The sequence below is a fragment of the Geotrypetes seraphini genome, chromosome 1, assembly GCF_902459505.1.
Source record: "Geotrypetes seraphini chromosome 1, aGeoSer1.1, whole genome shotgun sequence".
Classification (NCBI taxonomy): domain Eukaryota; kingdom Metazoa; phylum Chordata; class Amphibia; order Gymnophiona; family Dermophiidae; genus Geotrypetes; species Geotrypetes seraphini.
This window is the reverse complement of record NC_047084.1, coordinates 275,158,327-275,171,914: the sequence shown is the minus strand read 5'-3', so window position 1 is coordinate 275,171,914 and position 13,588 is coordinate 275,158,327. Positions and strand designations below refer to the sequence as shown.

Below are 13,588 nucleotides of genomic sequence, written 5' to 3'. Positions count from 1 at the left end.
TTGATTAATTGCAATTAATAAGGGTTCTAAAACAATATCAAAAAGTAAGGGGGACAAAGGACATCCTTGTCTAACTCCCCTACGCAAGTTAAATCTATCTGATAAATTGTTATTAATGTGTAATCTTGCACCAGGAGAGCTATACAAAGTCTGAACCATTTTAATAAAACCGGGGCCTATTCCAAACCATTCCAGAGCTTGATACATATAACTCCATCCCACTCTATCGAATGCTTTTTCTGCATCTAAAGATAGCATAAAAACTGGATCATTCAAATTTTTCACTAAATTTAAAGAGTGAAATGCTAATCTAGTATTGTTTGATGAGTGTCTTTTTGCAATAAATCCTGTTTGGTGTACATCAATAATAAAAGGAAGAGCTTTTGCCAATCTTATTGCTAATACTTTAGCAATCAACTTACCATCTACATTTAATAAAGATATAGGCCTTTAGTTTGAAACCAAGGTAGGATCCTTGTTTGGTTTTGGTAAGACAATAATTATCGAATCAGCCATAGTACCTGATATATTCCCATTATTTATTTGGTATTGATACAAATTTAATAAATATGGTAAGATGATATTTTGAAATGTTTTATAGAATTCAACAGTATACCCATCACCACCCGGAGCGGATCCAACTCTAAGAGACTTCAATGCTGATTCTATTTCTTTTAAAGATATAGGATCTTCTAAACTTCGTTTTATATGATCCGGAACATTTGGTCCAATAAATGAATTTAAGAAATTTAATCCCTCTTGTTCTTTATTTTCATAAGATTCAGAAGAATATAAATCTTTATAAAAATCAAGAAATTGTATTAAAATATCTTTGGTGTTAGTGTGTGTGTTGCCTTGTGTGTCTTTAATTGCAATAATCTTAGATTTCCTTTTTTTTGCTTTGAGAAAATTAGCTAATAATCTTCCAGCTTTGTTTGAATTACCATAATACTGAACTTGCTTATAGAAGATATCTTTCCTCACAAATTGAGAAGAAATCTCATTATATTTCGCTTTTACTTTTAATAAATTTTGTAATGTATTATGTTCCCATTTCTCAATTAATTTATTCTCTAATACTTTAATTTGTTTTTCCAAATCAACATATTGTTTTTTAAGTTGTTTTTTGATAAATGCTGAATATGAAATAATATTTCCTCTTATTGTTGCTTTAAATGCGTCCCACAAAATCTCAGCATTAATATTGTCCAAATTATTTATTTGAAAAAATTCATTCATCTTTAATTTAAAATCTTCCAGAAAGTTCGAATCCGCAAGTAAAGCATTATCAGCTTTGTTATTCTTTCCAGACGCCATATTTATAATTAATTCTCCCGTATCCAACAAGAAAAGTTAACTTTTGTAACTTAAATAATCTTTAAAATGATCTATCGGGAAGGAGCTCACCTTTCACCCGACTGTTGCCATGCGCTTCCAAGCCACGCCCCTTTTTTTTGTGTGTGCTTTGTATAATCACTGGAATGTTCAGTTCTCTTTATTTTGTGAACTGCCTAGAACTTTTTGGGTGTTGGCAGTATAGAAAAATAAAGTTATTATTATATTATTTTCAAATCGTGAAATCCAAGATGGCCACCGCGGCAGTGATTTTAGCACCAAAAATGGCCCACGGAGCTACACTGGAGATTAAAAATTAGCTGTTTTAAGATTTTAGAAGTAGTTGAACCTAACACCAGAACCTTAAAAAAAAGAAGATTTTAAAGACTCCCCTCCTTATACTTGTACACTCTTGGCGACTATTTCTTTAACCCATCTGTACACAACTAGGATCATTTTGACCCCAGCCTGACAAATTAGTTTAGTTGCTTACTTATAAACTGTAAATTTGATTTCAAATTCCAGGTACCTTTTCGGTAGTAAAAGACGATGTGTTTCCTGTTGTCTGTGATAAATACAACTTTTGAATTTTTTTGTTTCAACCTAGTTTAATGTAAGTATATTGATTATACACACCTGGGGTCAAATCGATCCCACATGTTTATGAAGGCAACATTGTCAGTAATGGAATACAACACTGAAAAAGTTGTAATGTATCTCCAAAGTAATGCCCAACAAATGAGATAAGAGAAGTTGAAAACATGTGAAAATATTTTGTTAGGTTTTGCTGTTTAAAAAAAAAACCAAAAAAATCCACACTGCTAACAGCCATTTTTTACAACATTTATACAGTGAATGTGCTGAATAAGAGAAACAAATTTGAAACATTACCGAACATCACGGGTTGTGCTGTAGGCCTAAATATACATTTTATAAACATAAATGTTTCACTTGAGTGCCATAACAGTGAGAATTTGCTAAATTATTAAGCTGAAGCAACTTTCAGTGCTTATAAGTGATGGGGTCAAAACCCCAGGTGTGTAAAGTTGCTGATAATTTAATGTATGCATGGAAGGGTTAAAAAAAAAAAAGTAACGAGTACACAGATATAAGAAAAAGTGGTCAATACCATGGAAGTTAAAGAAGGTTTGAGAAAAGTGAAAAAGAGGACTCTGTGGAGATGACACCTTTAAGTAAGAAAAATAATATTCTTTGAAAAGTGGTTTGGTCATTGGAAATAAGCAATGCCTATTTCAAGAACAAACATGTTCCTCCAGAAATAGCCACAGAATTCTTACCTGTTGTAATATCTTATTATAAGGACATCTATATCCTAAGTTATTTTTTAATATTATTCATCATTATAACTTGACAATATTTTAAAGGTACTATAGCTATATGATGATTAGCAATGAATAGATGTTATTTTGCTTAGCTTAGATTTCTGATCATTTACTATATGAAGAATCTGCTGATGTATTTTTTTTGCTCCTTATAATGTCAAATCATGTATCCTTAAAGATTTGGATATCTTGATATGAGCAGAACACCTGCATCCTCTTTTTCCTAATGCTTGTCTTTGCTCAAAGCCATGTATTATCTTAATTACCTAAATAACTAGCCAATATTGTCTATAAAAAGAGGAGCTTTGCTAACTGTATTTTTAACAGAATCAGACTTAGGGATTTCTTGCAAATACGATGTACTCAACAATGAATAAATCAATTCCATTATTGATTTGTTAGGCTTGTTCTTTGTTTTTCACAACATTATCAATGAGGATTTTTTTCCTTGGTTTCACAAAGCCTTGGTCATTACAGTAAGTAGTGGATTCAAAGTCATAATAAAACATGGTCTGATGGTCAACAGTCCCATGCATGAGAAAATCTACTGCAATTTGTAAAAGAAAGATGTAAACTTACTGTGTGGTTCTATGGACAACATGGCCTCCTTCTCAGCCATCACCAGTTGACAGAAATGGTCTCCGATGTTTGCTACAATGTACTTTGCAGTGTCTAAATCTAGACCAACAACATTTTTTGCCAAAGGCAACCACAAGCTTATAGCTTCTGAATCGTACTTGTTCGGTGTTAGGAAACCTTCTTCACGCAACATTCCATGTCTAGTGAACTGCAACCTGAAAAGAAATGCAAGTCATCACTAGTTTTCCAGACCACAAATCAAAAATGTAACAATACATATATGTCTGCAAGTATGCAGTATGCACATTTTTACTTTTCAATGGCTCAAAGCAAACTCATTAAGACATAAACTTCCCCCTCCCGATTCAGGTTTTTAGGACTTGCGCTTTCGATTATTCACGATTTCCTAAAACCAGAATCACCCCCCACCTCCTTCTCGCCTCCCGGACCTTACCTGGTGGTCTAGCGGTCTTTCAGGGCAGGAGTGATCTTCCTACGCTCCTGTCCTGTGCAGATCATTCATTCAAAATGGCTGCCGTGAATTCCCGTCGTAGTCTCAAGAGACTACGGGAACTCACGGCAGACATTTTGGATGAGTGATCTGCAAGGGGCAGGAGTGTAGGAAGATCGCTTCTGCCTCAAAAGACTGCTAAACCACCAGGTAAAGTCCGGTGAGCGAGGATGAGGTGGGTCAGAGTCGGCCCAAAAGTTATTCGCAAATTTTCAATATTCGTGGGCCAGCTCTGCCCCTAACCTCTGCGAATATTGAGAGGAGTATACATGTGAGACTTTCATGTTCTGGCATCACACAGTTTCTAGCAGTAGTGTCTTATCTTCACTCTGCCCTACTCTGGCAAGGAATTCAAGAAGAGACACCTTGGAAATGATACCGAGTAAATAACCACCACGGAAAGCTCAATTTTATATTTAAATTTTTGGTTTTTAGTAATTGTGCATCACCTAAAGCTGTCAGGAAAACAAAAATTTGATTAAATAAAAATAGGTTTATTTTCTTTAGTCTTTAGGGGTTCATGAATGGGTGCACACAATTTGTGGCAGCTGCTGTGAGGCATTTCTGCATATCCTCTTTTACTTCAATTGCTTTTCCCTCGCTATCCTATCACATTATTAGAGTTCATTGCTTTCTTCTTCCCTTAATTTTTTGAACAGTACATATACTGCTTTGCTCATATGCAAAGTGCAGTATAACAAATACTCAGAGGAAGGAGTGGCCTAGTGGTTAGAGCTACAGCCTCAACACCCTGAGGTTGTGGATTCAAGTCCTGCACTGCTCCTTGTGACTATGGACAAGTCACTCAATCCTTCATTGCCCCAGGTACATTAGATAGATTGTAAGCACACTGGGACAGATAGGGACAAATGACTGAGTAGCTGAACGTAAACTGCTTAGACAATTAATACCGTGTTTCCCCGAAAATAAGACAGTGTCTTATATTAATTTTGGGCCCAAAAATAAGACCTAGTGCATTTTTTGGGCCCAAAATTAATATAAGACCGCGAGACCTACTACCTCCCTCTACAAAGCAGCATTGGCAGCACTCTAAAAATGCTGCTTCGGGGCTTTCCGTGCGCCACATTGCTGATGCGGCAGGGGGAATGCCCCGGCGGAAGATCACAAAGCAGCCTATTTAGAGTGCTGCCAATGCTGCTTTGTGGAGGGAGGTAGTAGGTCTCGCGGTCAGTGGGGTTTGGACTGGAGGGAGATATGGAAGAGTCAGCGGGGGTTCGGTAGTGCGGCAGGGGTGGGGACTAGGGCTTATTTTTGGGGTAGGGCTTATATTAAGACCTATCGCGAAAATCATGCTTTTGGGGTAGATCTTATTTTCAGGGAAACATGGTAGGCAGTAAATAAATAACTAAAACAAATAAATATTCCAACATAACATTTTCATTCTGCTGACTAAAATATACAATTCAAAATGGAGTGAAGTTTTACTGTTATACACAAAATAATCTACACTTTCAATATGAAAAACCAATTATAGAAAAATTAGTATTTAGTATTAGATAAGTTATAGGGGGAGTGGGAAAGGCAATAATTGATAATTGTTTATTATTAATATGGGTGGGTGGGAAGGGATTCTTTTATATTTATATATTTTAAAGAGTATAAGTAAGTTTGTCAAGTGATTAGTTAAAATTTTTCTGATTGAATATTATACACTTGTAATATTTGAAAATGAATAAAGATTAAAAAAAAAGAAAAATTGAAAATTAATTAGTCTTGATTAGTCTTCAAATCGTCTGTCATAGCAAACCCAAATTAGCTTTATTTCGAACAACAATCTTAAGGCTCATAAGTCAAACAGAGCTCTCCTGAGCTCATCACTGAACTCATTCAAATATTCTTGGATGAAGAATCAAGTTACATACAAACATAGAAATATGATGGCTGATAAAGGCCAAATGGCCCATCCATCTGTTCATCCACAGCATCCACTATCTCCTGCTCTCCCTAAGAGATCCCACATGCCTGTCCTGCACTTCCTTGAATTCATACACTATCTGTCTCCACCACCTGTCCTGGGAGCCTATCACCTTTTAACTTCATCCTATGCTTTCTCATTCCGGAGTTTCCTTTCAAATGAAAGACTCACTTCATGTGCATTTATGCCATGTAGATATTTAAACGTCTTTATCATATTTCCCCTCTCCCGCCTTTCCTCCAAAGTATACATATTGAGATCTTTAAGTCTGACCCTTTGCACCTTATGATGAAGACCACTGACCATTTTAGCAGCCTTCCTCTGCACTGACACCATCCTGTCTATATCTTTTTGAAAGTGCAGCCTCCAGAATTGTATACAATATTCTAAATGAGATCTCACCAGAGTCTTATACAGGGGCATCAATACCTCCTTTTTCCTACTGGCCATACCTCTCTTTGTGCACCCTAGCATCCTTCTAGCTTTCAACGCCACCTATTCGACCTATTTGGCCACCTTAAGATCATCACATACTATCAATCCCAAGTCCTGCTCCGCTTTTGTGCGCCATCTAAACTTACCATTTCCTCGGGTTTTGTAGCCCAAATGCGTGACCTTACATTTCTTAACATTAAATATTAGCTGCTAAATTTCAGACCATTCTTAAAACTTTGCTAGGTCCTTCCTCATGTTATTCACACCATCAGAGGTGTCTGTCTACTCTATTGTAGATTTTGGTATCATCCACAAAGAGGCAAATTGTATCTGACAGCCCTTCAGCAATATCGCTTACAAAAATTTTAAAAAGAACAAGCCCAAGAACTGAACCTTGAGGTACACCACTGGTAACATCCCTTTCCTCAGACAGACCTCCACTGACCACTACCCTCTCTCACCTTCCAGTCAACCAGCTCCTGACCTAGTCTGTCACTTTGGTGCCCATTCTGAGGGTTTTTGTTGTATGAAGTGAATTCAATGGAAGATTAGATTCTTAATACAAAGAGGGACATATACTAAATTTATAAAAATATGGGGGCCATTGACAAAATATTGCAATGAATAAATAGTAGGATTTTTCTTCTTCTTTTCTTCTTTTAAATATCTTCTTTGTGACACACATAGAGGGGGGGCAGTGAAAATAATTTTTACATAATAGACTATAATATGATATATAATATGTAATATATGATTAAAAAATAATAGAAGGGTGGGGGGAGGGAGAGGGGGAAAAATATATTTAGAATATGATGTATTAGATATAAAAGTGATATTGTGTATTTATCAATTGTATTTTAATATTTTGTACACTTTATGTAAAACTTGAAAATAAAAAATAAAAAGGAAAAAAAAAAAAAAAGATTCTTATCTTTGGTAATCTTCTTTCTGTTAATCCACAAAGGAGTCATTACAACGTTTCATCTCAACCCGTGAACTGTGTGTTGAAGAAATCCAACACACTTTTTTCTCTCTTCTGCTCCTCCCACTTGGCAGAATACAGCGCCCCCTGCAAAAGCGACCAAATAGGACTGGAACAAACAAATACCAAGGGGGCATGGGAAATTCCCCATTATACAACTTCATTCTGTTCTGCAATATAAAAAACAATAAACAGTCAATAGAAAACAGACAAGAACATGGCAACATCACAGAACTAACATGCCTTGTGCAATGAGCACAAATTGGAAGCACGCCTTCAGTAAAGATATGTACCTACATATACAAAAGGATCTCCACAGGTTCCAGACTGCTGGGTGGAACAAACTGAGGCCTGAAAGGAGAAACATCCAAGGCAGAAATATGCAGGCAATATAACAGACAAAGTAGACTGAGAGCGGGCTGTAATGATTCCTTCATGGATTAACATAAAGAAGATTACCAATGGTAAGAACCTAATCTTCCATTCGGTTATATCCGGGATCATTACAACAGATGATGAACAAAAGCAATGGCAACATCTAGGGTGGGACAGAAGAACCTGCCTGCAACACAGAGGCCCCAAATATGGTATCGGACAGAGTTGCCATAACCACTCTGTAAAATCTGGTAAAGGTATGAAGAAACGACAAAATAGCTGCTCTACAAATTTTGACTGGATTAAATCGCTCGAGTCTCAACCCATGAAGTGGCAACACCACTAGTCGAGTGGGCTTTGAGTGAACACAGCGGCTGCTTGCCACAGCCGATGCAGGTTGACAAGATGGCCATGAGAATCCAGAAGTTAATATAGAGGCCTTCGAAGCTGGCCTACCCCATCTGGACTGGCTAGTCAGGACAAACAAATGATCCAAGAGATGGAAGTATTTGGTCCTCTCCAAATAGTGAAGCAAAACTTTGTTTACATCTAATTTCCTCAAAAGTTTATCCTTCTTTTCTGACCTCGTGAAATGAAAAGCAGGCAGATGAAATTCCTGGTTCACATGAAACTCAGAAACCACTTTCGGAAGAAAGGAAGGTACTTATGGAGGACATCTCTGCCTCCATGAACCAAAGAAAGGGTTCCCTACAAGAGAGCCTGTAGCTCCAAAATACGCCAAACTGAAACAATTGCCACAAGGAAAACCATCTTTACTGCAAGATCCAAAATAGACACCTCTTTGAGCGGCTCAAAAAGAGGTTCAGTCAGACCCTTGAGCACAATATCGAGGCTCCATATAGGAAAAGGTAGACGTAGGCGTTACATCAGGATGAGCAGTAAGCGAAGAGCCATTGTGCACTCTGAAGCAGGAAAGGTCTGCCACCTGTACCTTGAGGGAAGCTACCGCTAGGCCCTTGTCTAGACTGGCCTGTAGGAAGGCTAAGACCACCGGAATGGGAGCCCACAATGGCTCCACCTGGCCTCTGACACAATACTGCTGGAAAGCTTTGCAAGCATTGGCATAAGCTGCCATAGTAAATGGTTTCTTGGACTTCAAAAGAGTGGCAATGACCACGTCAGAGTAGCCTCTGAGTCAAGGCCTTGTGCTCAAGAGACATGCTTCTTGTCTCGCTGAAGTTGAATCAGATCTGGATATGAATGGCAAGGCCAGTCTGGGGCCACTAAGATCACTAGGCTGGATGCGTTGCAATCCTGTGAACCACCTGACCCACCATGAACTAGGGCAGAAAGACAAAGGAGCTCTTGAGCTGGCCAAGGCAGAACTAACTCATCGAGACCTAAGCTTCCTGGTTCTTTTCTTTCACTGAAAGAACACTTGACTTTGGAGTTCTTGTCTGAAGCTATCAAGTTTATCGATGGCCTGCCCCAGCAACTTACAATGAGGCAAAATGCTCTCTGTGAGAGCAAACACTCTTCAGGGTCCAGAATTTGGCAACTGAGAAAGTCCGCCTGAACACTGTCTATTGTCACAAAAACCCCTCTGAGTGGTGTTGAAAAGTGACAATATTCTTTGACCTGGCATGTCTCCTACTACCAGGGGTATCTTCAGGGCTTATAACTGACCCTAGGCACCTGCTTGGAGTCTAGGAATACAGGTAAGTATCTGCTTCTTTCACCTTTCACAAAATCAAACTCAGTCTTGTAGTCAGAAAATGGCTTTAATTTTGAACCTGCGGTCAAAAGTTAACATAATGTGGTCTTAGTCCAACTCTGCATTAACCCAAGTCATACAGAATATCCTATGGCATTCAATATTCAAAACAGTTCTTCAAAACAGAGGAAAAAGAAAATATACATTTGGCAAACAGCACAAACGATAGTCCTGGGCTTTTAAACCAGCTCCAGTCAAACACTGCAGTAAATGCTAGATGATTTCCAGTTCTTTGAATAAGGGCAAAGCCCTAAGTCCTAACTGCAGTATATAACAGCAAACGAAAACTTGAAAAGCAAAATTTATCTTCCCTGGACAATAAAGCTTTTATCCAGCACTCAAATTAAAGTTGCTTCCAGGAAGCCAAAACTTCTTCTGTTTGTCAGTTATTTTCACAAAGCAAATCAGCAAAATACAATGCTTACAAGAAATGTATACCGTATTTTTCACTCCATAAGACGAACCTGGCCATAAGACGCACCCTAAATTTAGAGGAGAAAAACAAGAAAAATACACTCGGAACCAAATTCTCCCTGCCAGGCTCTGCACCGAACCCCACATTCATTGTCAGGTTCTGCACCCTGCCCCCCCTCACTGCCAGACTCTGCACCCTGTCCCCCCTCTGGTGGTCTAGTGGTAGGCTGGGACAGGGCATAGGGCGGGCAGGAACAGGGCACAGATGTCAAGGCAGATGACTTTTTAAAATATGCAATGTCACCTCAGTAACAACTATAGAAAAATAGACAAATATAGGGCAAAATATAGACAGCAGATATAAATTCTCCAAACTGACACATTTTGATCACTAAATCGAAAATAAAATCATTTTTCCTACCTTTGTTGTCTGGTGATTTCTTTCTTTCTTCAGGCCCAACAATTGTCCCTTCCTCCCTCTCTCCCATGTTCCCCTCACTGCCTTTGTCATCTCCCCGCTCCCCCAACTCAAGCCCAATAATTGTCCCTTCCTCCCTCTCTCCCATGTTCCCCTCATTGCCTTTGTCATCTTCCCCCCCCAACTCAGGCCCAACAATTGTCCCTTCCTCCCTCCCTCCTGATCCCCTCACTGCCTTCCAGCCTGTCCTCTTCCATCCCCCCCCCCAAGCCTGCCTGCCTGCTGGTTTTAATTGCCTCCCGCTGCTGCCGATGTGAGAACACATCCACAAAGCAGCAGCAGTGGGGGGGGAGGGGGGACTCCTGTCTAAAGCAACGAGAGCATGGCACCAAGAGCGAGGGATGAGCAGGAACCCAGTGGCACTTCACTCCCTATAGCAGCTTTTCACTCCCTACGAAGAAACAAATTGCTGGGAAGGGCCAGGCGGGTGCAGCGATTGCACGCCGCCGGCCCAGAAGTCTTACCCCCGATGTCAATTTTGATGTCGGAGAGAAGGTCCAGGCCAGGCCAGTCAATCCGACTTCAGAATTGACATCGGGGGTAAGACTTCTGGGCTGGCAGCGTGCAATCACTGCACCTGCCTTGCCTTTCTCTTTCTCTATTTATGGCAGCCAAGAGTAGTGGCAGGAGCAGAGAGCATCCCTTTCTCTACTTGCAGGAGCCACCAGTAGCAGCAGCGGGTGAGGGGTGGGCGCCGATCTAAATAAGGTAATGGGTGGAGGAGTTGGGAATTTGCTCCATAGGACGCACCCTTTTTTCCACCCACTTTTTCTGGGGGGAAAAGTGCACCTTATGGAGCAAAAAATATGGTATTTCAGGAGTAGAGAACTTCTGTAATTCTCCGACACTTCAGAGGTATTCTGAAAGAGCCAGGCTCTGTTTAATGCTCTCAGGTTGCTGTAGCAACTATCAGTAGGGAGCTCAGCTGAACTGAGCTCTATAATTGCTAGCAGCAACAGCAAACACAGTGTAGACTGGCAGACATTCAAAACACTGATTGCAAAGTTTTCTTCTGCATGCAAACGGTAAAATTTATAACTTCAGGTAAGTCAAACTCGCTGGCAAAAATTCAAAACTAATGCAAAACATACAAGGAGAAACAACCAGCTGCACTACAAACAAACACTCATTAGTTGGTCTCCATTTGTTCTGGCATGGTTTTTGTGCTGGTACAATCCTCTAGAAAGTCCATGCTCTCACAACCCTCTGGATCAAAAAGGTTTGAGGTGGGAAAACTTCCTTGCACCTCTTCCATGGGCCAGTCTGAGACTCCAGAATCTGCCTGGTCTGGCCAAGACTCCTGCCTCCTCAGCCTGCTTGAGCACATCTGCCACATCACTCTCCATTCCCCCCACTGCTTCCTTCAGCTTGCCTTTAATCGGACCAAAGCTACTCCCCTTCAGCCTGTAGAGGGGGATGAGTTTTGGTTCAGCAGCAGACTGTGTAAGCTCCAGCTTTCCTTGTTTGTTCTGCAATATTCTTAAAGGCACAGACACCTTAGCTTTAGCTGCCTTAGCTGGTTTACTGGCAGGATTGGAATACTGCCTATCTGCTTGCTCACAGTCAATCTGGCAATCTTTACTCCTGCTCCTACAGCATGGGCAAGGGAAGTCAGTCTCAAGCTGCTCAATAGAGCTAGCCTGGTCAGCTCTTCTACACAGGATCCTGTTAGCTCTAGGGGCAAAACCTGTGAGAGCGCTGGGTTTGTCACACTATGCCGGTCAGATGCACCGCTGAAAGAGCTAGAAGGTGAACTTCCACTCATCAAAACAGCATCCGGGTCTCCTGACTTACAGGAGCACTTCTAGTGCCCCACTGATGATTTACATACACCACCACCATGGCACTGTCAGAAAACACCCTTATTGCTTTTCCCTTCAGGGTGTTTTGCAGATCTCTGAGTGCCAACCAAATGGCTCTGAGCTCGAAATGGTTGATTGACTAGCACCTCTTGAGGAAGAGATCACTGACCCTGGAAGGAACAATCCCCGTAATGGGTTCTTCCAGCTCAAGAGACTCGCATCTGTTGTCAGACTGATCCACTTCTTGATCCTGAGAGGTATGCCCTTGTCCGAGGGCAGGTCTCAGAAGCCACCAGCGCAGACTGTTCTGAATCGGTATTGTCTAGGGAAGAAGCATCTGATGGGAATGTTGTTATGGGGACCACCAGGACATGAGGGACTGCTATAGCAGCCACATGTGCGCTCGAGCATGACCTCCAGGAAGGCTGCCATTGATCCCAAGACTTGCAGATACTACCAAGCTGTGGGACTTGGGATCACCAAAAGATTCTTGCTCTGCTTCTGGAGCTTCTGTTTACGTGGCTTGGGAAGAAAAGCAAGGCCTTGGAGCATGTCAAACCAAACTCCTAGGTAGTTCAGTGTCTGAGAAGGAATTGACTGGCTTTTCCTGAAATTGACAATCCAGCCCGAATGCTGCAGGAGAGACAACAGTCTCTACCACCTGCTTGCACTCCAGTCTGGATGGTGTCCTGATCAACCAGAAATGGATGAACCAGAACCCTCTTTTAGCAAAGATAACGCTACTTTCACTACCTTCATTTTGGTAGTGTGGGGGAGCCATTACCAATCCGAAGGATAGGGGCACAAAATGGAAATGATGCTAACGACGTGAAATCTCACAGGAATATGCAGATAGTCTTCTGTTAGATCCAGAGAAGCCAGGAACTCTCCCGGAGCCACCGCTGCAATGACAGAACACATAGTTTCCATGTGAAAGTGTGGAATCCGTAGAAATGAACTGACTAACTTGGGATCTAGGATGGGTCTCCAGTCTTCTGAGCCTTTCTTTGGCATGATAAAGTATAAGGAATATCTGAAAGAACCTGATTCGCTTTCAGGAACTGGTTCTACAGCCTGAATGTCCAAGAGACACTGCAGTCATCTCGACATTCAGCGCTTTCTCCTGTCTTCCCACCAGTGTCCAAAAACAGATCTGTAAGGAAGAAGTCTATCTTGCGTCCTTCCCATATGATGCCCAGCACCCACTGGTCCAAGGAGATTTACTCCCACTCTTGCAGGAATGCGAGGAAGTGCAGCTGAGGACCTGGCTTCATTGTGATTTCTTAGAGGAGGTGCTGGCGTGAGAACCTGAAGCCTGTTGTCATCTAGGGTTGGTATAGTGTCTGTAGTTTTGAGAATATCTTGGGCCAGATGAACCCAAGGAGCCTTGGTGAAACCTGCAGAAGGACAAAATTTGCTACAACCTCCCCTGGGAACAAGACACCCAGATCCTTTTCTTAGGCATTAACCCCCAAGGTGGACCCTAGCATCCGTAACTGTGATTCAGATTATTCTTCCCAATGTGCACTTTGCATTTGTCCGCATTAAATTTCATCTGCCACTTGGACCCCAGTCTTCCAATTTCCTGAGGTCTGCCTACAATTTTTCACAATCCACATGCATTTTAACAACTTTGAACAGTTTAGTGCAGGGGTGTCCAACC

General features: G+C 40.9%; 1 protein-coding gene across 2 annotated transcripts in view; it reads right to left on the bottom strand.

Moving 5' to 3' along the window:
- The window catches only part of KDM3A (lysine demethylase 3A), a 245,220-nt gene that overhangs the window by 120,759 nt on the left and 110,873 nt on the right, over nt 1-13,588 (bottom strand). For both annotated transcript variants that reach the window (XM_033952017.1, XM_033952026.1), the window contains exon 12: nt 3,258-3,472. In XM_033952017.1, the coding sequence (XP_033807908.1) occupies nt 3,258-3,472 (215 nt within the window). The remainder of the gene's footprint in view (nt 1-3,257; nt 3,473-13,588) is intronic.